This window comes from Rana temporaria, chromosome 8 (assembly GCF_905171775.1).
Source record: "Rana temporaria chromosome 8, aRanTem1.1, whole genome shotgun sequence".
NCBI classification, from domain to species: domain Eukaryota; kingdom Metazoa; phylum Chordata; class Amphibia; order Anura; family Ranidae; genus Rana; species Rana temporaria.
In genome coordinates, this window is record NC_053496.1 from 65210503 (window position 1) to 65236676 (window position 26174).

Genomic DNA, 26174 nt, shown 5'->3' on the forward strand with positions numbered 1-26174 from the left:
GCCCGCCCGCATCACAGCTGTTCCGTGCTCACAGAGGGGCCACTGCACTGTTAGAGATGAGGTGGGTGAGCAGAGAGATATCATCTCTTACCACCCGCCTGCATGATCGTTCCTCTGCTCTCATAGCCGGGCTGCTATACTGCTGGAGCTGAAGCAGGAGAGCAGAGATGAGATCATCTCTCACCGCCCGCCTGCATCATCACCGCTCCTCTGCCCACACAGCGGGGCTGCTACACTGCTGGGGAGGCGGGGGCAGCAGAGAGATGACATCTCTGACCGTCTGCCCCAAATCACCGCTGTTCTCCCTCACTGGCCTGTGTTGACACCACTGCAGTGACAATCCACATCTGGATAGAGATATATATATATATATATATATATATATATATATATATATATATATATATATATAGAGATAGATAGATAGATAGATAGATAGTAGGGTTGTCCCGATACCACTTTTTTAGGACTGAGTACAAGTACCGATACTTTTTTTCAAGTAGTCGCCGATACCGAATACCGATACTTTTTTTAAAATGTGTCCCCAAATGCAGCGATGTCCCCCCACAGATGCAGCCATGTATCCCCCCATCCAGCCATTGTCTCCCCTCATGCAGCCATTGTCACCCCCCATGCAGCCATTGTCACCCCCCCCATGCAGCCATTGTCACCCCCCATCCAGCAATGTATTCCCCCAGCCATTGTCACCCCCCATGCAGCCAGCGTCACCCCCCATGCAGCCAGCGTCACCCCCCATCCAGCCAGCGTCACCCCCCATCCAGCCAGCGTCACCCCCCATCCAGCCAGCGTCACCCCCCATCCAGCCAGCGTCACCCCCCATCCAGCCAGCGTCACCCCCCATCCAGCCAGCGTCACCCCCCATCCAGCCAGCGTCTCCCCCCATCCAGCCAGCGTCTCCCCCCATCCAGCCAGCGTCTCCCCCCATCCAGCCAGCGTCTCCCCCCATCCAGCCAGCGTCTCCCCCCATCCAGCCAGCGTCTCCCCCCATCCAGCCATGTCACGCTTACCTGCATCCCCGCTGCCGCCGACTGTGTAATACGCCGGGAACATTACAACTTTGAATCGCTGTAATGATTGGCGCCGCGCTGCGTATAGACACTCCCCCTCGCTCGGGATTGGACAGTTCACCCGAGCGAGGGGGAGTGTCTATGCGTGGTGCGAATCATTACAGCTATTCAAAGCTGTAATGTTCCCGCCCGTATTACACAGTCGGCGGCAGCGGGGATTTGCGGCGAATGGCGGCGGATCGCGGCTTCGGTGGCGGCGGTCGGCGGCAAGTATTCTATTTGTGTATCGGGGCGGGGTATCGGCGTCTGAGTGCCGCCGAAAAAACTCGGAATCGGTCCCGATACCGATACTAGTATCGGTATCGGGACAACCCTAATAGATAGATTGTAATAAAATGCAGAATCTGCCACCAGATGTGGTTTGTCACTTGACAAACCACATCTGGTGGCAGATTCTGCATTTTATTACAATCTATCTATATATATAAAACTCAACGTGTGTATGTATGTATGTATGTTCCAGCATCACGTCCAAACGGCTAAAGATATTAACATGAAACTTGGCACACATGTTACTTATATGTCAGCAACAAACATAGGATAGGTGGTTTAACCCTTACCCACCCCCATTTGCCATGGTCGGGGTTTTCCTTTAAAGTCCCATTCAACTCTATGGGAAATACATGTTACTTCATAACTTCCAAACGGCTGTACATATTTCGATAACACTTGGTCACATGTTAGTTAATTTATCCCTTAACTACCCCCATTTGTGAGGGTCGGGGTTTTTGTTTAAAGTCCCATGCAAATCAATGGGAAATGTATGTTCCCACATAACTTCTGTACGCCTGGAGATATTTCAATAATACCTGGTACACATATTACTTATATGCCAAATAAAAATATATGACAGTTAAATTAACCCTTACCTACACCCTTATATAAAAGATGGGTATATTTATATTACTATGATTTTCCTCCCCAAAAGGTTAAGATAGGAAGACCGGGCAACGCTGGGTATTCAGCTAGTGTAATAATAAAAATAATGCGGTTCAATCATCCTGACACCATATCAAGCAAGGTGCCGTGATGATTGAAGCACCAACACCAACCATTTCCTCGACTAATTGCCCACGTTTCACATCTCCTTAAAATCAACATACAAAAGCCCTGTATATATTTCAAAGTGTGCCGATAAATATCCCTGGGGCGTATTTTAAAACTCTGAGATCGGTAATACAGAAATTTGTATGACATAACAGAAGTAACCGTATTGCCTTCCGGATATTAACTAAATCAAAAGAGAATGGGGGGGGTATTCCTCCCTGATCTTGAAAAATATCATGAATCAGCAATACTGCAGAGAGTTATGGATTGGGTCCTTGCTCCTCTGCAAAAAAATGGGTGGAATTGGAAGAAAATATTAGTAAATCTGCGTTGGAACAGATTATTTGGATCCCAAGGCAGTTCAGAGGTCCCTTGGTCGAAGCAGCATCGATTACTTTAGAAGCATTGAGAATGTGGGATAAATTAATCAAAAATATACAGGGACAGTATAACAGCCCCCTAATGCCCCTAACAGGAAATAATTATTTTCCACCGGGGAAAGACAATAAATTATATCTAAAATGGACCACATCGACCTACCTGAGACTAAAGGATGTTTTGAAGGGGAATGTCTTATGTTCATTATCCGAATTACGTGAAAGGTATGGGACCACTCTATGGGAAGTTTGGAGATATAAACAACTTCAACATTTTGTAGAATCCCTCCCAAAACCCATTCGGGGGGTTGGTAGGCTGAATTCATGGGAAAAATGTGTTGACCAAGTGGGGATAGATAGGCATGGAATTTCTAGTATTTACACGTTGTTGATGACACATTAAGAGGGAGGATCCGTGTTCCCCCACAGAAAGTTGGGAATTAAAATTGAATCAGACATTATCAGAAACAATGATAAGTAAAGTTTTAGACTATGTTCACACCACCTTTGTTGACACACGGATAAAAGAAATGAACTTTAAATTACTAAGTGGTATTATGTCCCAGCAAAATTACATAAGATAAATCCCCAGGTGTCACCTTTATGTTGGAGGGAGTGTGGGAACCCATGCCCACATATGGTGGCAGTGCCCTAAGATCCAGCCATACTGGGTGGAAATATTAGACTTAAGAGGATCAGTGGAATTGAAATTGGTTTGGACCCATGGCAATGTCTGTTCCATGCAATAGCTATCCCTAGGAAGAAATACAGAGCAGCAATTATCCCAATTCTACTGAATGCAGTGAAGATATTAATTCCGAAACAGTGGAGGATAAAGAAAGCCCCAATGATACAGGAATGGTTGAGGGAGGTGGAAAAAATAAGAATTATGGAGGAGGCAATATACCTACATAAGGAATCTAAAAGTGGAGTTACTAGAACTTGGAGGAGTTGGGTAGAGTTCAGACATTTGCTGGTATAGGCAAGTTATATGAGAAGTGAAGGCAGTACTTAAGGAATTTCGGCTGGCTTAGCCTAAAGGAGGAGGAGTGCCCCCCCCCATTTTTTTGAGATTCAGGAGGTGGTTAGTGGGTATTGGGGGAAGAAAGTGATACTCTTGCCCCCTCATAAATAAAAAATATAGATGCCACAGAAGGTAAAAGATAAGACATGGGAAATTGGGCACGAAGCACTTTAAATATAATAGGTGGGAAGGAGGATGGGGGTTGTTGTTGTTTTTTTTACACAAGGGGTAAGTGGGTAATGGGGAAAGAGTGACACGCTCGCCCCTCATAAATTAAAAAAAATATTGATGTCACACTTACTTATTAAAAGGATAAGAAATGGGAAATCAGGCACATGGCACTTTAAATATAACAGGTGGGAGGAAGGGTGGGGTTACTAGGTTTTTTTTCCCCCCCTTTTCAAGGGGGTGAGGGGGATAGGGGAAAGTTGTGGTAGAGGAGGGAAGAGAGAAGAAAAATTAGGAGGATGTAGGATAGACCCATATTGTTGTCAATGTATGATGTGTTTTATTTTAAATGTAATTTATATATGCTTATTGTAAATGTATTGAAAGCTATATCTGTGTATAAAAATTGAATAAAAACAAATTTAAAACAAATAATCAACATTCAATAATGGCTACATTAAATAAATATGTTTGTTCACCTGAGCAGATGTAACTGGCTTATGGTAACTTTTTAATGCATTTATAGCCTTTGAATATCCCAGAGATCTCCAGCGGTCTCCTTGAACAGAGTAGGCCTTTGCGAGCACCTCCAGCTTTTCAGTGATAAGCTGATTGTGATTCTTTTTCTTGGTCTCAGATGATTGGGCGCACACCCAATTTCCAGACACCATGGTCGCTTCTTTACCAGTCTTCTCACCCTCTGTGTTTTTTGCAACTTGCTGGCCAAACATCAATGCATCTAGGTCACCTTGATTAACATCACAATCCTCTCCATCGCTGCCCTCATCAGATTCCTTCAGAGAGAAAAGGAGATCATTAAATGCATAATATAGTCTTTATAAAGTGTTAAAGAACAACACAGAAGCATACATTTCTTAACAAAAGAGAAGTGTGTATATACACCAATCAGCCATAACCACTGACAGGTAATTTAAACATTGGTTATCTCATTACAATGGCATCTGAAAGCAGGTGGCATATTATTAGGCAGCAAGTGAACATGTTGTACCTACAGTCGATGTTTTCAAAGCAGAAAAAAAATGGTCAAGCGCAAGGATTGGAGAGACTGACAAGGACCAAAATGTAATGTCTAGATGACTGGGTCAAAGCATCCCCAAAACTACAACTCTTGTGGGATATTTCCATTCTACAGTGGTCAGGACTGACCAAAAATGGTCCAAAGAATAAAAAAATAAAAAAATAAAGCAGCGAACCGACCACAGGGTCATGGGAGCCCAAGGCTCACTGATGCATATGGGGAGTGAAGGCTGGACTGTGTAGTCTGACCTAATAGAAAAGCTACTGTAGCTCAAATGAAAAAGTTAATGCTGGTTCTGATAGAAAGGTGTCACAACACATAGTGCATCGCAGGTTGTTGTGTGCGACACTGTGTAGCAGCAGACCAGTCACACTGTCCATGCTGACCCGTGTCCACAGCCAAAAGTGCCTACAATGGGAATGAGCATCAGAACTGGAGCATAGAGCAATAGAAGGTGTATATAGAGTAATGCATTGTAACATGTTTAAAATGAGTGTAAAGAAGATGGTTTGGGACAAAAAAAAACCCCAAAAAAAACTTTGATGTCACTTTAGATGTCAACATTACAACGTTTTTCATGAGAGTTACATAAACCTTTCTACTGCTACCAGAAATCTGAAGCAGACATAACAAAGGTAACCTTAAGAGAATGGTATATAAAGGCTTAATGCACTCAGTCTTTCCAGGATGAGAGCAGTAAGCCAACCCACACGCCAACCTGCTGTAAATCAATCCTGATCTTCAGCCAGTCTGCTGTTTTAACAAAGCCTCCAAAAAGGTCTGAGGTTACCGTTGAGGTTTCTAGTAGGGAGAGTTGTTTTTTTACCAGGTACCGGTCTTGAAAAACCATTGAAAACAATTGATTTCTGAAGCTGCACTAGTGAAAGCTAGTTTGAAGCGCAAGGGCCACTTAAGCAACTTGGTAACCAGTCGCGGGCCACAATGAGCAGAGCGGGTGGATGACAGGTCACGGCTACTCTATAGGCCCTCCGAAACACCCAGATGGAAGGGGACGAATTCCCTTCTGATTTTCGGATTGGAAATAGGCAGGCGTAAATGGACATCTGTCACTCTATAGAGGTGAGTTGAGGGTCCCATTTGGTCAGGCTGATCGTGTGAAAAGGGCCTAAGACTGCTTTCACACTGATGTGCTGTGGTTTACCCACACCGCAGGTGCAGCGTAGTGCACCTGTGTCTATCCTGCGGGTTAGCTGAACTTTGCCATAGACTCCGCTTGTTGCAAAAACCGGCGCTGTAGAGGACGCATCAGCTTATGGGGCTCTGCTCCACAGCCGCTTTCTTCCTCTACCACCAGCTTCATTCACAACACTGATGCTGCGGTATGGCGGGTCGGCAACCTTCGATCTGGGCTTGCCAACACGCCATTCCAGAGCAGGAGGTCGCGGGTCACATCAGAGGGCTCCGCGGGCCACATGTGGCCCCCGGGCTACTGGTTGGCCACCCCTGCTTTAAACACATATTTACCCCTAACAGAACTTTCTACACTACAACAATCTGCATGTAATTTTACATCCCCTGTTATATAGGTATGAATGAGGGGAACCGATATGTCATAGATGCACAAGAATTCTGGAAATTTATGGCTAAACTCAACATCTATAAGGAAGCGAATACAACCAGACATTAATTTGGCAGTCACAAAAATAAGGATAGCCAGAAAAACAGAAAGGTCCATTTATTAACAATCATAAAAGTTACTTTGGCTACAACAGAACCAGATAGGAAAGTATAGTCATGCTCCACACAGTGAGCACTCCATTACACTTCGAATTAGGTTTCTTCTGGTAGTTGTATGACATAGGGATGGAACTGCCATTACTCAGGTTTCTACAGAGTGCAGTCACTGCAGGAGGCATGACGGGAACTGAATGATGACACAGGGCAGAAAAGGCTGACCCATAGGCACAGCTTGAACTACAAAACTGCCAAGTCTCATTATTACGCATGTGGTAAGAATTAACTTTGCTTGTGTGGTCTTCTTAAATATTCTGATGTTTAGTAATGCCAGTGTGCAAACGGAATCTAATGTATAACCTACTTCTAAGTCATAAAAAAACAGGGGTCTCAGTGGCAAACATCTGCAAATATTTGTGGAAACCACACTCGGCTATCAAAGTGCCTTTGCATATCTGGTTACTGATCGGTTGGGAGCGCCAACACAGGGATACATACTGAAATCAGAAAATAGATACCAGATTTCAACATGAGATAACTCCAACCTGCGATGCCCAATAAGTCCAGCTTTTAATTTGAAGGACCAGACACACTGGGTTTGACTTACTAAAACTGGAGAGTGCAAAATCTGGTACAGCTGTGCATAGTAGCCAGTCAGCTTCTAACTTCAGCTTGTTAAATCAACCTGGAAGCTGATTGGTTTCTATTCAAAGCCCACCCGATTTTTCACTCTTCAGTTTTTCTAAATCAACCCCATAATCATTCTGTAGCCAATAAAGTGCAAAGGGGATGGTAATGAATGTTTTGCTGCAGAAAATACAATACACGAGCAAGAAGGAAAAGTTGTGATAATTGAAAAGGTGGATTAGCTCATGACTTGACAGAAAATTAAAATCTGGATTGTTTAGCACATTTTGTGAAGCAGTCTGCTAATAGAGCAGATTATAAAAGATGCCATCATGTTTATATGTTTGGTGAATGAAAAGGTTCTCTTTAACTCATTCCATTAGGAAAAAAAAAAACATTCAACAAACATCATTAACAAAGTTATAATCTGCATATTAGAGAGTGTTGAGGCTTTTTAAAGGGAATTTATAAAATTAAAGACCACATTGGGTGGGACTGGAGAATGTGGGACTGAGCCCCAAGTTGGGCTTTAACTGAACTCGCACGATTTCAAACCTGCATTTCAGTGCGAATTTAGGGGGCAATTTGAAAGACATATGTGCGGGTTCATGCACAGAGGTCTATTGAAATCGCCCCCGAACTCACCAAAAGTAGTGCAGGAACTAGTTTTGGAAATTGCTCTAAAGTGAACGGGGGCTTAAAGTAATAGTAAAGCCTTATTTTATTTATTTTACTAACAAACATGTTATACTTACCTGCTCTGTGCAGTGGTTTTGCACAGAGCAGTCTGGATCCTCCTTTTCTCAGGTCCCACGCCAATGCTCCTGGTTCCTCCCTCCTGCCGGGTACCCCCACAGCAAGCAGCTTGCTCTGCATAGAATGCATGAAAGTAAAAAAACATGTACCTTTACAACCACTTTAAGAAGAAGAACAAAAGAATTTAGAGCAACAATCTCAGCCAGTATACAAAAGGAACTATGATTTACTAAACTCTTAAAGTCCTAATAAAATACTCACATTTGGATATGCATGAGCAAACCACACTCTACTAAAAAGAAAATGCCTCTGCAAACGTGGGTTTGAATTACAAAGGTCACAGAAGCTCGCTGTATAAATTATGCTAATGAACAGAGCAATTCAACATGACTACCAAGTTAACTGGCCCCTTAAAAGCAGGCACAAAAGAGAAAATAGATCAAAAGCTACATTTTTCAAATACAGATGATCTGTATATGAAAATATGGCTGGTGAGGTATAGGATACTGCAGTCCCTTCTGTTAACCCTGGAATCAAAAAGATTGCAGGTACAACAGTAACAGCACATAGGATATAGAAACCACATAATAGAGAAAAAGACTAGAGAGCCTGCCAACAGAGCTACACAAAAATGTGAAGTGGCTTTTCAAAATATCTCCACAAGCTATAGGAAATAATCAAAAAGTGCCACGTCCTTCCTCCTTCAGTGAGAAAAGCCTTGATCATGTCTATTTGTCAGGGAAATAGGCGCATCCCTGTGCGTAATGGTGCAGGGTTGGCAAACCAGCATAGGCAAAGGCACTGTCAGGGAACCAACAGCAAGAGAAGGACTTTAGGACCCAGTATCTCTACCAGCAGGTCACATGGGCCTATATAAGGAAGTCTGCTAGTGTCTGCATTTGCTGGTTGATCTTCAGCTCCACCTGTGTTTCTGTATCATGAATCTCTTGTTGATCTGATCTCCTGTGTACCGATCCGGCTTGTTCTGACCCACTCTTCCTGATCCTCTGGCTCGACCCTTGGCTCGCATCTGACCTCCTTCTGTCTGCTCCCTGCATCTGACCCCGGCTTGTTTATTGGACTCTGTTTATCCTGCTCTCTGTACTAAGACTCAAGTCAGCCCTGGTCATTCTGATTACAGACTGTCTTCCTGTGAATGATCCTTGGCCTGGCTCCTGGCTCAGCTTCCAGGTGCTCCACTGGTCTCTGTCTCCTGGACCTCCCAAGCACGTCTGTCTTCAGCAACCAGGCACCCGTGCTTCTGTGGGCACCACACCTGCTGTGTCACCTTCAGTGGTGTGCTGCACTTGGCCGCAAGGGGAGCCCTCCCAGCATCTTGGCTTCCTGCCAAGTTCCTGACACTATCATTTGTCCAAATGGAATCATAAAAGGAGAAGTGAGTCACTGATAAGGTCCTGCAGGACTTGGGAGTACCCACTTCAAACCCTACATAGCTTTTAGTTCTAGTTGGAAGAGATGAGAGAAAATGGCAGGTTTCACTTCATTAAAGTCCCCTTATTAGCTAAGAACATGTTAGATATGGAGGGACAGAGAATCCTAGCACCCACTTTAAAACAGCCAAATGATCTCTATGTCAGCCGTGACATTATGATCACACGACTGTCAATATTCAAAACCTTTTTTCGGCATCAAACGACAAGACCCTTAAATTACAATATGCAAATTACGGGCAAAAAAAAATTGAGATTGTGCCTGCTGGCAACATTGGCAATATTTTCTCTAGGAATATATACACATAATATTTTTCAGTCAAGGAAGTTTGTTGCAAAGCGTTAGATGTTCCTAAAGTCCCTACTATAAATGGATTATTAAACATGGATGTAATAAACCGCAGTATGATTAGGAAAACACCTTTATCTATGGCAGAACTGGATGAATTTCAGTGATTCCTCACCAAAGACGTGGTTCAATAAAACACCTAATATCCTAATTCTACATCTCTTATATTTTAGCCTCTAACCAGAACTCACCATGAAATCAAACAATAAAATGATATAAATAATATCAACATCAATAAATAAAAATCACCATTAAAGTATTGCTTTGGGAGTGGATTTTTATTTTCGCACAAGATAGTTTATATTGGAGTGGAGTGGCGTTTATAGTGGAGCCCTGAACATTCCTTCAGAAGTAAACTTTAATTTCTATTACAGTATTGTTGAGTCTACAGTGCATCCGCAAAATATTCACTGTGCTTCACGTTTTCCAATTTTTTTTATGTTACAGCCTTATTTCAAAAATAGATTAAATGCATTATTTTCCTCAAAATTCTACAAACAATAGCCCATAGTGACAATGTAAAATAAGTTTGTTTGAAATCTTTAATTTATTAAAAATAAAAAAATCCCATGTACATAAGTATTCACAGCCTTTGTCATGACACTCGATTTTTAGCACAGGTGCACCCAGTTTCCACTGATCATCCTTGAGATGTTTCTACAACTTGAGTGGAGTCCACCTGTGGTAAATTCTGTCGACTGGACATGATTTGGAAAGGCCTCCTGTCAATATAAGGTCCCACTATTAACAGTGCATTTTAGAGCACAAACCAAGCCATGAAGTCCAAGGAATTGTCTGTAGACCTCTGAGACAGGATCGTATTGAGGCACAGATCTGGGGAAGAGTACAGCAACATTTCGGCAGCATTGAAGGTCCCAATAACACAGTGGCCTCCATCATCCCTAAATGGAAGAAGTTTGAAATCACCAGGACTCTTCCTAGAGAGGGCTGCCCGGCCAAACTGAGCGATCGGGGGAGAAGGGTCTTAGGCAGGGAGGTGACCAAGAACCCAATGGTCACTCTGACAGAGCTTCAGCATTTCTTTGTGAAGAGAGAACCTTCCAGAAGAACAACCATCTCTGCAGCACTCCACCAATCAGGCCTGTGTGATAGAGTGGCTAAACGGAAGCCACTCCTCAGTAAAAAGCACATATCAGCCCACCTGGAGTTTGTCAAATGGCACCTGAAGGACTCTCAGACAATGAGAAACAAAATTATCTGGTCTGATGAAACAAAGATTGAACTCTTTGTTCTGAATGGCAAGCGTTATGTCTGGTGGAAACCAGGCACCACTCATCACTTGCCCCATACCATCCCTACAGTGAAGCATGGTGGTGACAGCATCTTGCTGTGTGGATGTCTTTCAGCAGCAGGTACTGGGAGACTACTCAGGATCAAGGAAAAAATTAATGCAGCAATGAGAGATAAATATAGGGAGCTGCACTACTCAAAAACATATGTAAAATTAAAAATTCATAAATATATACTAATATACTAACCGAGCCGCAACTATACCAGTACTGGGGGTTTGCTGTAGGCAGACAGGAAACCCCAGAACTGGTACAGTGGCGGCTGGGTTCACACTATTGCGAATTTATCTTCATATATTAACCCTCTTCAACCAGGCTGACCTTGGTGTCTCCTGCTGGACAAATACCATTCTCTACATGCAAGCGCTAGCTTTGTAATGATCAATTGTGCTTCCAAATTGTACTCTTGGTGATTTGTTAATTAGGAAAAAAGTATCAAATAATACATAGCTATGATAATACTACACGTATCATGCTTTTTTAAACTGAACCTTATCTGAACACCATCATTGGTATATAATTAACTAAAGTGATATTAGGATAGAGATAAGATTGGCAGTAAATTTATATGGATTGCATTATTATTATTATTATTATTATTATTAAAAGCTTAAATAGTTTACTAATCGTGTATTTTTTGAAGCATAAGTTAGAGCTAAGCAGCGGATTTTCCACCTATAGAGAAAATCGTCCACCTCACCTGTACATTAAGCAGTTTGCCATCACTCAGCTTAGAGAGATCACAAGCTTCTTCCGTGTGGGTGCAGCTGGCTGTAGCTTGTGACAGTTCATCATGCTCTTTCTTGTCATCCACAATGCCCGTGTCCCTTTGTTCAGGCTCTGCTTGGTCTTTCACATCCAGGTACCTGCCATACGATTATAGTTATTTTAAGATTCACCTTTACATGTGGTTTTATTGAAGTTTGCAGACATGCAGTACTTGTATGCCCATGGGGCAAATACTTGAAAGTAAGGGGAGGCAGGAACATAGCTATTAAGTGATAACAGGAGATTTCAGGAACAAATTCTAGGAAACAGGTAAGCAGAAGAAAGAAGCTTTCAGGAAATAATTTATAAACAGTTACAGCTGTCAGTATAAAGGCAACAAGTGACAATACAACTGCATTATTTACTATGCAGAACTATTAACCTGCTCCTAGCTTACTCCTTGTTAAATGTCACCTAAACCCCAAATTATACACTGAGCTAATAAACTGGGCCTATACTCAAAACATTAACAGTCCTGCTTGGGAGGATAAAAAAAAATGGTAAAAGGAGGCCGAAAAAAAAACGAAACCTTTCCTGAGGAAAATGCTACTACAGATTCTAATCAGTTCTAACCACATGCATGAAAGCCTAGGATATCAATTTCCTTATAACTAACTGACCTGCTACCCAAGGCCCCATTCATAGATGTGTGGTAAAACAAATACATGATACCTCATAACAGCTTAGTGCAGATGAACATCCATAGGTTTTGTGAAGCACAAATCTTACCATGCATGTTACAGGGTTATTTCTAAGAGCTTCTTTCCCCATGTTGTATGTCAGGGGTTGACAAATTTGCTTGGAATCTAGGAGCCAGCTAAAAAAGTTAGGAGCCAGAAAACGCGCCCTGTCCCGACGAGCTTGCACACAGAAGCGAACACATACGTGAGCAGTGCCCGCATATGTAAACGGTGTTCAAAACACACATGTGAGGTATCGCCGCGATTGGTAGAGCGAGAGCAATAATTCTAGCCCTAGACCTCCTCTGTAACTCAAAACATGCAACCTGTAGATTTTTTTAAACGTCGCTTATGGAGATTTTAATGGGTAAAAGTTTGTCGCCATTCCACGAGCGGACGTAATTTTGAAGCGTGACATGTTGGGTATCAATTTACTCGGCGTAACATTATCTTTCATAATATAAAAAAAAAAATGGGGATAACTTTACTGTTGTCTTATTTTTTAATTAAAAAAAGTGTAATTTTTTCCCAAAAAAGTGCGCTTGTAAGACCGCTGCGCAAATACGGCGTGACAGAAAGTATTGCAACGATCGCCATTTTATTCTCTAGGGTGTTAGGATAAAAAATATATATAATGTTTGGGGGTTCTAATTAGAGGGAAGAAGATGGCAGTGAAAATAGTGAAAAATAGTGAAAAATTACATTAGAACTGCTGTTTAACTTGTAATGCTTAACTTGTAATACCAACGGCTCACCACCAGATGGCGCCAGCTCACAAGCCAAGTCGCCAGGACCCTATTTCTAGTCGACCTGGCGACCGGGATTTGTCGAGCCCTGTTGTATGTACATGTTTTCAACCATGTTAGCATGGTTGAAAACATGTACATAAAACATGGTAAAGGAAGCTCTCATAACCAATCAGCTCACCTTTTAAACAACACATACCGAAATGTTTTTGTGAAAGTCCTTATCGACACGTTTATTTAAAGCAAACAAGCAATGGCAAAGTAAAACTTGTATTTTATAGATTGGGCCCCATTCATACATGTGTATATCTGTGCATTGGGGCACTTAAAAGTGAACCCGAGCTTTGTCTATGCCCTTATAAGAAAAATCTTAAACCCAGTATTTATGGTCATCCCTCCTCTTTCTACCATGAGACAGCACTGGCTTCTTTATCCCTGTGTAAGCTCCATCCAAACCAACTTGCACCAGTGGGCAAACAGGAAGTCAAGTAAACAGTGATAAAGATAAGCAGCATGGGTGGGATGGGGGACAATCACGTGTATCTGTTACTTTGCCTGGCATAGGAAAAGCAACTGCATTTCCGTCTCAGTTTTGTAAATTCCAGCTTGCATGTAGAAATATGCCTATATGTGTACACCAATAAACCCAATACACCACCCCCTTACCAGAATCGCTGGGTGCTTTTTTATTACTGGATTTAAATGTTCTTTGAATTCAGCATAGCTGTGCAAGGCTCTGCTCACACAGGTGCATAATTTATTCATGGGGATCTATCAGTGGCAGATTCCACACTCCCATCTGCCAATATGGCAACGGGACCCACAAAGCATGCTGGCAGGAGGGCAGTGATGTCATCACACTTTAGAACTTCCTCCAGTCCCACAACATAACATACCTCTGTACAGACCTTGGGTTGGGGATAGGCAATGCAGGAGTCTTTGCACTGCACCCGTAATACACAGATTGTGTATAAAATACTCTCTCTGCAGGCCAGAATTAAAGGGGTTGTAAAGGTTCTTTTTGTATTTTCTAAATAGGTTCCTTTTAGCTCGTGCATTGTCGGTTCACTAACCTTTTCCTTCGATTTCCCTTCTAAATGTTTTTTTTCTTTGTCTGAATTTCTCACTTCCTGTTCCTCCTCAGTAAGCTGTTCTGGCTGACTAACCCCCAGTCGGAATGGCTTGGATGATGGGGGCAAGCTTACAGAGGAGAAACAGGAAGTTAGAAATTCAGACAAAGAAAAAAAACATTTAGAAGGGAAATCGAAGGAAAATATAAGTGAACCAACAATACACTAGCTTAAAAAAACCCATATAGAAAATAAAAAACGAAACTTTACAACCCCTTTGAAAAATGTAAATATGAGTACATTATGTATTTTATCATTGTTGGTGCATTTAGTATTTTTTTTCCAAAAGGTGATAGATAGATGGTGCCAATGTCTGAAGTTACCCAAATTTATTCTGGTCACAATGATCAAAGTATCGGGGCCGGCCCGGGACAATGATTTGTCATCTGCTGTGTCCGGTCATAGCGAGGCCGCTAGAACGTGCAGGAGGCGCCTAACTAGGACATCATATGATGCCCACCCAGGATGGGAAAGCATCTGCTCGGCCATCATTTGACTATAGGCCAAGCAGGAAGCAGTTAAAGGGTCACTCCATAAAAATAAAAAAAAGGAGAGGATTTTTTTATAGTGTAACCAATTGGTACTCAAGCCATAGGCTAATTTAATGTTCTTAAAAATTACCTTTAACTTTTCAATCTACAGCGCTGTAATTTTCTGTAAAATTCAATGCAATATGGCCACCCGGAGATGTTTATTACACAAATGGGGCCAGATTCAGGTACCTGCGCTGCAGCGTAACGTATCTCGTTTACGTTACACCGCCGCAAGTTTTCAGCGCAAGTGCTTGATTCACAAAGGGGCGTGTACCATTTAAATTAAGCGCGTTCCCGCGCCGAACGTTCTGCGCATGCTCCATTAGGAAATTTACCGCCGCGCTTTGCGCGAAATTACGGCGCCCCAACGTGTTTTTTTTTGAACGGCGACGTGCTTTACGTCCTTTCGTATTTCCGGACGTCTTATGCAAAAAAAAAAAAATATTTAAAATTCGACGCGGGAACGACGGCCATACTTTAACATGGCTGGTCTAAATCTAAGCCATGGAATAGCAGACGTAAGTTTGCGACGGGAAAAACCAACTAGCGACGACGTAAGAGAATGCGACAAACGCGCGTACCTTCGTGGATCGCCGTAAACAGCTAATTTGCATACCCGACGCGGAAAACGACACAAACTCCACCCAGCGGTCTCCGAAGTATTGCATCCTAAGATCCGAAGGCGTACGAAGCCGTACGCCTGTCGGATCTTAGACAAAAGCCATGGTATCTTTCTTTGTGAATTACAAATAAAGATACGACGCGGCAAATTTGAAAGTACGCCGGAGTATCAGCAGATACTCCGGCGTACTTTTTCTGTGAATCTGGCCCTTGGTGTACAAAACACACCCAAAAATTGAATTTCCTGCTTCTGCGATTGGCTCAGAGGGGATCCTTATTTTGTCAACAAAAGTGAAGTTACTCCCTAAGAAACATACCTGTCTGGAATGAATATGCTGTACCCCGCTGTATTTACAACCTTCTTGTCTTTTATACACAGGCTTAACCAGCTGGATTTCACTAGCTGTACACCTGTGGGCAATTTCGACAACTTCAAAAGTCGGAAAGCACGGCCACAGTCCATTCCATCATCCACTATAATGTGTGTCACCTCTGGACTAAACAGAGAAACGACCTGGCCACCATTCTGAATGATCTGCTTCTGAAAGATCCCAGATCTGGCTTGGCCAATTCCAGCCTGTAGGATATAAGCACTGACTCCGGCAAAACATTCTCCTGAATAGATACATAAAAAAAAATATAAAAAAAAAAGATGATGAAAAAAAAAGGGGGGGGGGGGGTTAGCAGCATTTTTGCTTTCATTATACAGTGCTACACAGTCTGATTACATGATTCATTCAAGGTAAAACCTGGACACTCTATTTAAACATGTTTTGGGAATGCCACCTTCTTACCCCCTTCTGGTCCTCGCCTTGGGCATTGTGTTACAAACTTACAGAGGTCCAAAAAGACAATGCCCCAAAAGATACAAAACCTCACTATTGATCCACTTAGTAAATGTGGCCAGAGTCAGTATCCCTATCCTGTGGAACCAGACCCCCCACTTTGATGCAATGGTCTGCTCATATCAATGAAATCAAGCAAATGAAAGATATAAATGCCTCTCCCTACCATTAGAAGAAATTTAGGAAAACCTGGTACTATTGGTGAGAGTTTGGTTCCACCCTTGAATATGATTTTCATCTTCTTTATTACCTCACGTGACCGAACTTCTTCATTACCGCTCGATTATTTGTTCCCTGCGTACAGTTAAAGTGGTTCTAAAGCCTTAAGTTTTTTTTACCCTAATGCATTAAGGAAAAAAAAAAAAACATTCTGTGTTGCAAGAGCACTCCCTTATACTTACCTGAGCCTGCTACTGATCCAGTGATGTGCACGAGAGCAGCAGCTTTCTCTCCTGCTTGGGCACATTAATAGCAGCAGGAGCCACTGGCTCCAGCTGCTGTCAATCAAATGGTGTGCGAGGGAGTGGGGGGCAGGGCCAAGCCACCCGGTCTGTGTGAATAGACGCTGACAGGGCAGTTCGGGAGTGAGCCTGCATAGAAAGGGCACTCGCTGAAGGGGAGGAGCCTGGAACGGGGGACCCAAAAAGAGGAGGATAGGGGCTGCTCTGTGCAAAACCTTTGAAAAGCAGGCAAATATACCATGTTTATAATTAAAAACAAATTGCAGTTTTAATATTAATAAACTAGCATATTCCTCTTAATTTCTCTACTACTAAGGACTGGTTAGCTGCAATACATCAAATGTCTGTTCTTGGGTACAGACACACTCCAAAATGTACTGTCATTTAAAGAGCTGATCTATTTTTTACGTGTGTTATTATATAAATAAAAGGTCGAATTAAAAGATAACTGTATTTTTAGCACAGTTATTTTTTTCCTGACCCCACCTCCTTCAAATATTATACTAACCGGTCCTTTCTCGTGACAGATCTTAACTAGGAACCCTGTCTACATTTCTTCTACGCAAGCGCATAAAAATCACTATTCATCCCAATGGAGAAGCTGTCTAGTATGCTTTCCAACAATGAACAGCTTATCCATAGGAACTGATAGAGATTTTTCTACTAAGCCAGAAGATGCTTTCCAACCACACAGTGAAGATCTAGCAGATGTGAGAAGAATCTTTGGACAAGGGAGTTAAAAGGCGAACAACTTTTAGATAAAAAAAAAAAATATTTGAATAATATTAACATCAAAAACTGTCTAGTTTGTAATTATCTATACACACACACATAGAAAGCATTGCAGAACCTAGTATTTCAGTGTTGATTATTTAAAAAAACAACAAAAAAAAACACTTTCAAATGACCTAGGCTAAGGAACAGCACTTTTATATGCTGACATGTTCCCTATTAATATGTGAAGTGTTCATTTACAAGTAGCCACGGGTACCAGCCCCTAATGAAGTTTCAAAAGGGACACAAAGAAAAAGCATTGCTAAAAGAGGAGATAGGATGGTCAGTTTGTATTTACAGTCCCGGTGACCCCTCCTGAGCTTTGCTGTGGAGAAATCTAAAACAGGAAGGACAGCAATAAAAAAACAAAACAAAAAAACAAAAACAAAATAAAAACACCATTCTATCCAAAACGTTCAAGCGGAGTGGCTTTTAAAAAATGCACACTTACCTGTCCAGCGCGCCCGCGATGTCGTTAGCCAAGGACGAGCAATAGCTCGTCCCTCGGCAGCACCTGCCGCCATCCTCGGTTAGGGAATCGGGAAGTGAATCGTTGCGGCTTCACTGCCCGATTCCCTACTGCGCATGTGCGAGTAGCGCGCCGCGCCGTCACTAGTCTCCGCTTTCTCCTGGGAACAGTGTGTTTCCCAGAAGACAGCGGGGGCTGCGGGTAGAGGCGTAGCTGCCACAGTACCATATTCCCGGAAGTGGGTGCAAATACCTGTCTTAGACATGTATCTTCACCGCCCTCCCACCTGAAAAGGTGCCAAATGTGACACGGGGGGGTCCGAAAAGCGGAAGCTCCATTTTTGGGTGGAGCTCCGCTTTAAAGACAAGCTTTCAGTCACTTTAAAATAGTTTGTTTGGTCCAAACAAACTATTACCTTCAATAACAAATGCGCCTGCTGTGAGTGGTGCATAAACTACAGATAGCATACAACACTGTGTTAGGCAGCAGCCATGGAGTCAGGCTCCAAGTGCCTCTTCACCTCAGCCAGTCAGAATAAGCCCTGTATTCATTAAGAAAATACAAAGCTTCCCGTGAATGGCCGAGCGGCACGTTTAGCCCGACTTGATTTTCTTCCAGTAGCTGGATGAGAAGTCCCCATCCCGCTGATGGAACACAGTGCTGTATAGTGTATGTAGCTGATGCTACATAAAGTTTATACAGCACTGACAGTGGGACTATTGGTTAGTACTTGGTCCAAACTAACTATTAAAGTGAAAGAAAGCTACAAGTTAGACTTTAACCTTTTCGCTGTCAGGCCCTGCGCTCCGCTTTTAAACTCAGCTGGCCAGACAATTTTTGTAATTTTTCCATACAGCTTTTAGAGTTTGTAAAAGACCCTTCCCCCAACCTATTATTTTCTGAAAGCATATGACCTGTAGAATAAAAAAAAGGTGCTACAAGTTTTTAAGGCCCTGTGATTTTTGCGCAAAACGTTTATCAAAAGCAATAGGTTTCGCTGAAAATACACTAAAATCATTAGCAGATAAAATAAAAAATTTACACAATCCCTGCTAAATATATAATCTTAACCTGTATTGAGTTAATAAATAACAAATATTTAAAAATTTAAAAAAATTGTGCCTTTTTGCGAAAATGTGAATATCAAACATACAAAAAATTTAAATATCCAAATTTCTCTAAAAGGGTTTTCATTTTTCTCTTAAAGGGGTTGTAAAGGAAAAACACTTTTCCCCTAAACAGCTTCCTTTACCTTAGGGCAGTCCTCCTTCACTTACCTCATCCTTCCATTTTGCTTTTAAATGTCCTTATTTCTGTATGTCTGTAACTCCATGCAGTAATGCAAGGCTTTCTCCCTGGTGTGGAGAAAGCCTATTGAGGGAGGAGGGGGCGAGCAGGAGTGTCAGGACGCCCACTAACACACAGCTCCTTTCTCTATCTGCAAAGTAGAGAGTGTCCTGACTTGCCTGCTCGCCCCCTCCCCCTCAAGAGGCTTTCTCCACACCAGGGAGAAAGCCTCACATTACTGTGTGGAGTTACAGACAGAAGAACAGGAAGTGAGGATTTCTCAGAAGAAATAAGGACATTTAAAAGCAAAATGGAAGAATGAGGTAAGTGAAGGAGGACTGCACTAAGGTAAAGGAAGCTATTTACCTTTACAACCCCTTTAAGCCTTGTACACACGATCGGATTTTCATCGGACAAAGCGTAGAACTTTTGTCCGAAGGGCATTGGCCAGGAACTTGTATTACATACAAACGGCAAAGAATTGTGTTTTTTCAGCTCTTTAGCGCCACCCTTTGTGAACAAGACCTAGAACATGCTGATACTTATCTTAAAGTGGTTCTAAACCTAAACTGATTTTTACCTTAATGCATTCCCTTCATTAAAGTAAAAAATGCCTCATAGCTTTCCCAGCCCCTGCCCCCGAACGTTTACCAGAGACTTCTAGCGATCCAAAGCTGTGCCTGGCTGCAGTCATTCTCTCCCTTCTCTCACAGGCTACACTAAGAGCCTCTGGCTCCCGCTGTTATCAGTCAAATCCTGTGAGAGAGAGGAGGGGGGGCATTGTCGAGCCATGCTGTGTGTCTATGGATGTACGCAGCCTGGTTCAGGACCGTGCCTGCACGGGTGCCCCCATAGCACATGGCTCGCTATGGGAGCACCCGCAGGAAGATGTGGGCAGCACTGGAGGAGGGCCACCAAAGAGGTAAGGAATTACTCTGTGCAATATTGTTGCATTAGGCAGGCAAGTAAAGTAGGTAAGTAAAACATCTGTTTTATTTTAATACCAAAAAAAAGTCTTACAACCACATTAAGAGAAAAACTTTTTTTGTTTTGATTTTTACATTTTTTAAAGAGAAAATCGTTTTTATAAATACTGCTTGCAAGTTTTTCCCCACCATATTAACTAATAAATGTTAGCATACCAGAGATGAGACTACAGCTTGTCTGATTTGTGGACAGTCTTTTCATCTTACCTTGAACATCAACATCTGCTTTGATCTTTTTTGCTTCTTGTGTTGAATTGCTAGTTTCTCTCAACCGTTTTACTTTGGGGAACGCTTTAACAATTCCTTTCGGTTCCATGCAAACTATCTTAAAAAAAAAAAATCAGTTAATAGCTGGTCCTTCCCGCTCACATTTACAGTAAACATGCAAGTTAGTCATTCCTTGTTCCCTTTGATTTTCTGTATTGTTAGAGAGATTTACTAAAACTGGTGCACACAGAATCTGGTACATCTGTGTGGCTGATTTACTAAAGGCCCACTTCACATGTGTGCCAACATTTTCAGCCATCAGCAATGTGGCCAGATTTGTACCCTGTATACAGTAAATGAATGACCACCTCTACCACTGTTTGCATGTAACCACTTGTCCAATTGATTACATGCAATATGGGCTTTGCCTGGTTCTGGATGTAGACAGGGCCAGCGATTCTGGCTGCATACAAACTGGCTGTGGTTAATGTGGGGCTGGCTGTCAAAATACAATAGCCGGTGCTGGAGATTTGAGGATCTGCTCTGTATAGCATGTGTGAAGTAATCTGTAAGATTTTAAATTAAAACAAAATAATGTGTATCTGGCCAGCTTTATACATTTGTCACTATACTGAGTGACCCCATTGTCACTTCCTGTGAGATGAATATATCAAACAATGTTGTTAGCTCTGCCAGCTATCTTCTGTGAACTACAAAGCAACAACCCTCTAGTACACACGATCGGGATTCCCGGCAGTAAAAAGTCTGCCGGGAATCCCGGGGGGAAAAACCGAGAACCTGCTCGGTCACTTTCCATGTACACACCAGAGGTTTTCCCGTCGGGAAAACTGCGGTGAGAGCTTTGGCCGGGTTTCCTGACTGCGTGTATGCTCCACCGCAGTGTTTCCCATTGGGAAAGTGCTGGGAAAAAGACCGCCAGGAATCTCATCAGGAAAAAAAGAGAACACGTTCTCATTTTGTCCATTGCATCTTTTAGGACCCCCATGTCCTCAAAGTCAAGATCAGTCCGCCGAGAAACCTGCGAGAACGCTGCATCAACTCTAAGTTTCTTATTCCAAACTTCAGGCTCTTTATTTTCAAAGGGGAACCTTCTCTTCAGAGATTTGGGTAAAAATGGTCCTTTTTCCGGATCTTTCCATTCTTTAATTGTGTCTGATAGTACCCTATGGACTGGAAAACCTCTGTGTTTGGAATCATCCAGGCCCTGGTACATTTTATCGTGGACAGATAATTGTACTTTTTCCTCCTGAATGTCCAGGGTGGTGTAAATTGCGCTCAACAATTCATCCACATCCTCCAGGGATAACCTATATCTGGAGGCTCTGCCCGCGTCTTCCTCCTCCTCTTCATCAGAATCTTTAAGAGAGGGAAGAGTACTTGCCCCTTCATCCCCAGAGTCCACCTCTACTGGTTTAGAAGTGGAGGCTCTTGGGCTTGCTGATGGGGTTCAGCTTGAACCGAACTTTGTACCAAAAGAGATTTCACTGAGCTGAGTGAATCTGAAAGTTCACGGACTGAGGAAAATAGTTCTTTAATTTGTTGAGATGATTCCTCTTCAACCAGATCTTTAATACATGATCTACACATTGATTTTTGCCATGAATCTCTGAGAGGATTCTTGCAGGAGGGACACTTCCTCTGACTTGGTGGATTTAATGGTTTAGCTTTGCTTAAGTTTTTTATTATCTTGTTTCAGGAAAAAAACATTATCTAGAGTTCTATCTAGCCACCAAACACCTTAGTGCAAAAAACACCACCACCAGAAAAAAAGTGTCCCCCCAGCATCACAGCAACCACCCAAACAAAACTGCAGAAACGGCCCAGCAAACGCTTCTGGCAAAGCAGACAGGCTCCCATAGGGAGGAAAAAATAAAACCACACAAGAGCCCATAAGGTTCAGAATAAAAAGGTACCATTGTACCCCTCTTACCTGGGCCTGATCGGTGCTTACGGCGCCTGTATCCGCCATTGCTGTAGATCTCTCCTCCATTCTGGTAGAAAAAACAGCAGGGTAAGAAAACGCTGAGTTCTTTAAATTTCATCAGCGAAGGCCGGAAACGGAAGCACCGGTCAGAGGACCCGCCCCCTAGTCTCTGCATTCCAGGCGCATGGAGCCACAAGCGCCGCGCCCCCACAGGAAGACAAGATCGCCCGCTGGCCGGGACCCGGAACCGACATGCGGGGCGCTGAGAACAGCGGAACCCGCCCGACCACCAGGGCCATAATACGCGGATTCCGGGCGCAAAGACGCTGAACCTTCTGCGGGTCTTTTTGCTCCCGTGAGCAGGCGAGACTGGGGGACTCCGGAACACCCCTCCTAAAGGTAAAAGAGAGGGGAGCTGGGATGGTCCATAGCAGCAGCAGCAGACACCTGCCACCCTTGAGGGAAAAACCTGTCCTCCCCCAGCCTTGGAGAAAAGCGCAGCTCCCTGGCTCCAACCATGGCGGGGGAAACACAATAACTGAAGCCATGGTGGAAGAGGAGGGATTCAAAGCCTGGGTGCGTTTCCTATTGAAGAGGCGGAGCTGCGCTCTCTCCAAGGTTGTCCTGAAAGGCGATTTGAGAAATAACGTTTTTTTTTGTTGAAGTGCCTTGGTTATTTTGAAAAAAACACTGTTCTATTAGCATGGTTTTGCCACAACAAAAAATTACATTAAGATTACAACTTAAAAAATCAAGTGTTTATAAATTGTTCTCCATACAGTACATCAGGGATGTGCAATAAGCGGAGCTCCAGCTGTTGGAAAGCTACAAATCCCATCATGCCTCTGGGTGTCATGCTTGTGGCTGTCAGAGTCTTGCTATGTATGCCTCATGGGACTTGTAGTTCTTCAAGAGCTGGAGGTCTGCTAATTGCATATCTCTGCAGTACATTGAGGGTTGTCACCGCAGGACAGGAAGTGTGTTACTGGCAGGATTACCAGGTGAAATTCAAGGACAAATTTGCCTGCTCCCAGTTCAGTGCTGCAGTACGTTTTGAAAAAAATGACATGTCAGATTTTTTCTGCAGTAAATTTCTGAGATGATTTTGGAGGCCGTTTTTTTTTTCCAGGTTTGTGCACCTATTTTTTTGGCCATTTTTAGGTCTAAAAATGTTTGCTTTAGTCAATGGAAAGCTAGTTATCAAGAAGAGGGGAAAAAAGACATTACACGCAGGTGTGAATGGCAGTGAGTCAAAAGACATAGAACACGACTTGTGATGCCTTGGTCAATGACTTAAAGCGCAAGTAAACTTTAAAAATAAAAATCTATGATCATCTCCCTTCTGGTCTGGTAACTACACGAATCCCTCCCCCCCCATCAACATGAGGACAAGGTGCTTTGGGGTGTGGAGCCGTAAAAAAACCCCCTTGCCCTAAAGCAACCACCCATGTTGAGGACATGTGGCCTGGTATGGTTCGGGGGGGGGGGGGCGGACTCGCTTGTCCCCTCCCTTTCCTGTTATGCCGGGCTGCATTCTCGGATAAGGGTCTGGTATGGATTTGGGGGGGTCCCCTCTGAATCCATACTACACCTGAGGGGGAGAACCCGCGCCTTTTTACTTTGCTGGCAATTTTGGTTTCTACATTCAGCTGTCAGCGAGAGGTAAAGTGGAAGTAAAGTACACTTAATGTGAACCTACAAGTAAGCCTATGTAATATCTCTTAAACTTGCAGGGCTTTGAAAATATTCACAGAGGATGCAGCCAGTGACGTCACCGTCGCATGCACTCTAAAGTGACGGCATACCCGTGCTGTACATTCAGAGCTCTGTGCCGGGGTCCTAGCCATTCATACACTTGGAGCCTGTAAACCCAAAGGAGGACTGGGAGAAAATGGAAGCGCCGGGGAGCTGTGACAGCACTGTGCTGGAGGGCTCCCAATGCAGCTAAGTCTGTCATAATGTGCTAGCATGCAGTGCATACTAGCACATCATGACCTAAACCTGCAATTATAATTTTTTTGTGCCAGTTTACACACGCTTTAGGTGCTCATTTAGACATGTGGCTATCTTTGAATGCCTTTAAAAAAATAAAAAAAAGGAATCTGCAGTGGATAATTTTCAGAGGGTATTTGACTGGCGGTGAGGAGTTAAATGGCCCCTCCTCCCCCCCTTGTTTAACCATCAAAATGCTGGCACACTGCAATTGTGTGCTGTGTATGCAGTTTCAGCATGGCCCCATTCACTTGAATAGGTTGCATTTGGCACCAGTACTGCCCTCCAGACATCACATAGGGTTTAGCCTTTGCTGTGGCTGTAAATCAAAGGTGGCTACTGCATGTGTACAGCCCTGAGCGGCTGCATATCTGTTTGGGTGGTTGGTAAAACCATGGCTTAGGGGCCCCTTTCACACGTGCGGACCGTATGTCCGCTTTTTCATCCATCCGTTTGCGGATGAAAAAGGGACATACATTGGTTCCTATGTGATTGCGGGTGTCAGCGGATAAACATCCGTAATCACCCGCCTCAGCAAAGATCCGATTTTGCGGACGGAAGAAAATCCTATTTTTTCTTCCATCTGCGGATCGGATGAACACGGACACACGGTCCGTGTTCATCTGATCCCCCCATAGGGGAGAGCGGAGAAAAGACAGGGCGGTCCCTGCACAGTGTGCGGGGACGGCCCTGTCAGCCGCCGGCTCAGCGGGGATATACGGAGCAATCCCCACTGAGCTTACGGAGACGGATCATTACTGATCCGCCCCGTGTAAAAGGGCCCTAACTTATTTACAAAAAAAAAAAAAAATTCAGTCTTTTAGCAATAAAAATTAAAACCCAGAACTGAATAAATACCACCAAAAAAAAAAAAAACTATGTTTAAGTAAAACAAATGATAAAAAATGTCATATGGGCACAGTCTTACATGACAGCGGAACTGTCAAAGTGCAACAGCGCTGAAATCTGCAAATTGGCCCGGGCAGGAAGGCGGTAATAGTGCCCTGTATTGAAGCAATTAAAGTGTACATCAGCGCTAGGGTTGCCACCTCATCCCTTTAAACTACTAGCTAATTTAATGCAGAAAAGGCCCCAAGTGAGTTTAAAGTGCAAATTCACCTTTACAGAAAAATCTGTAAGGTGAACTTACACAGGACACCCTCCTCACTAAGGATGAGCCCGCCAGGAAGTGTGCACGGCGCTGCGCTAATAACAGCCAGGGAGACATTTCACGATCCCCGCAGCCGAGCATCGGGACAATGTCTCCCTGGCTGTGATTAGCGCAGCGCCGTGCTCACTTCCTGTGCGGGCTCTGCATGTGTTCTATGTGAACACGCCGGAGCTCATCCTTACTCCTCACCTGTCCCGCTGACCTGGAGCACGGCGATCTCCCATTCTGAGCCCCAGTATAACCGTCTCACCGGACCAGGGCTTAGAAATCCCCTTGGCTTAATATCTTCTTCCCTACTAACAGGAGGGGCCACACGGGTTCCGATTGGTCGGCGTAGTCCATGTCACGGCGCTGACCAATTAGAATGCTCCTAAACGTACCACCTGGCAGGGTACATTTTGGAGATTAAGCCAAGTGTAAGGATGAGCTCCGGCGTGTTCGCAAACCCCACGTGCAGAGCCCGCCAGGAAGTCGGAACTGTGCTAATCACAGGCAGTGAGACATTTCCCGATCTCTGCAGCCGCACATCAGGACAATGTCTCACTGCCTGTGATTAGCGCAGCGCAGACTTCTTGGCGGGCTCTGCACATGGGCTGTGCGAACACGCCGGAGCTCATCCTTAGCCGAG

General features: G+C 43.5%; 1 protein-coding gene across 4 annotated transcripts in view; it reads right to left on the bottom strand.

Annotated features, from left to right (window-relative positions):
- The window catches only part of POLL (DNA polymerase lambda), a 52055-nt gene that overhangs the window by 21487 nt on the left and 4394 nt on the right, over positions 1 to 26174 (bottom strand). For 3 of the 4 annotated variants that reach the window (XM_040361928.1, XM_040361927.1, XM_040361930.1), the window contains 4 exons: positions 20439 to 20556; positions 15727 to 16024; positions 11632 to 11797; positions 4184 to 4498 (listed from right to left, as the gene is read on the bottom strand). In XM_040361928.1, the coding sequence (XP_040217862.1) occupies positions 4184 to 4498; positions 11632 to 11797; positions 15727 to 16024; positions 20439 to 20547 (888 nt within the window). In that variant the 5' untranslated portion in view covers positions 20548 to 20556. The remainder of the gene's footprint in view (positions 1 to 4183; positions 4499 to 11631; positions 11798 to 15726; positions 16025 to 20438; positions 20557 to 26174) is intronic. The other variant, XM_040361929.1, reaches the window with a different exon arrangement.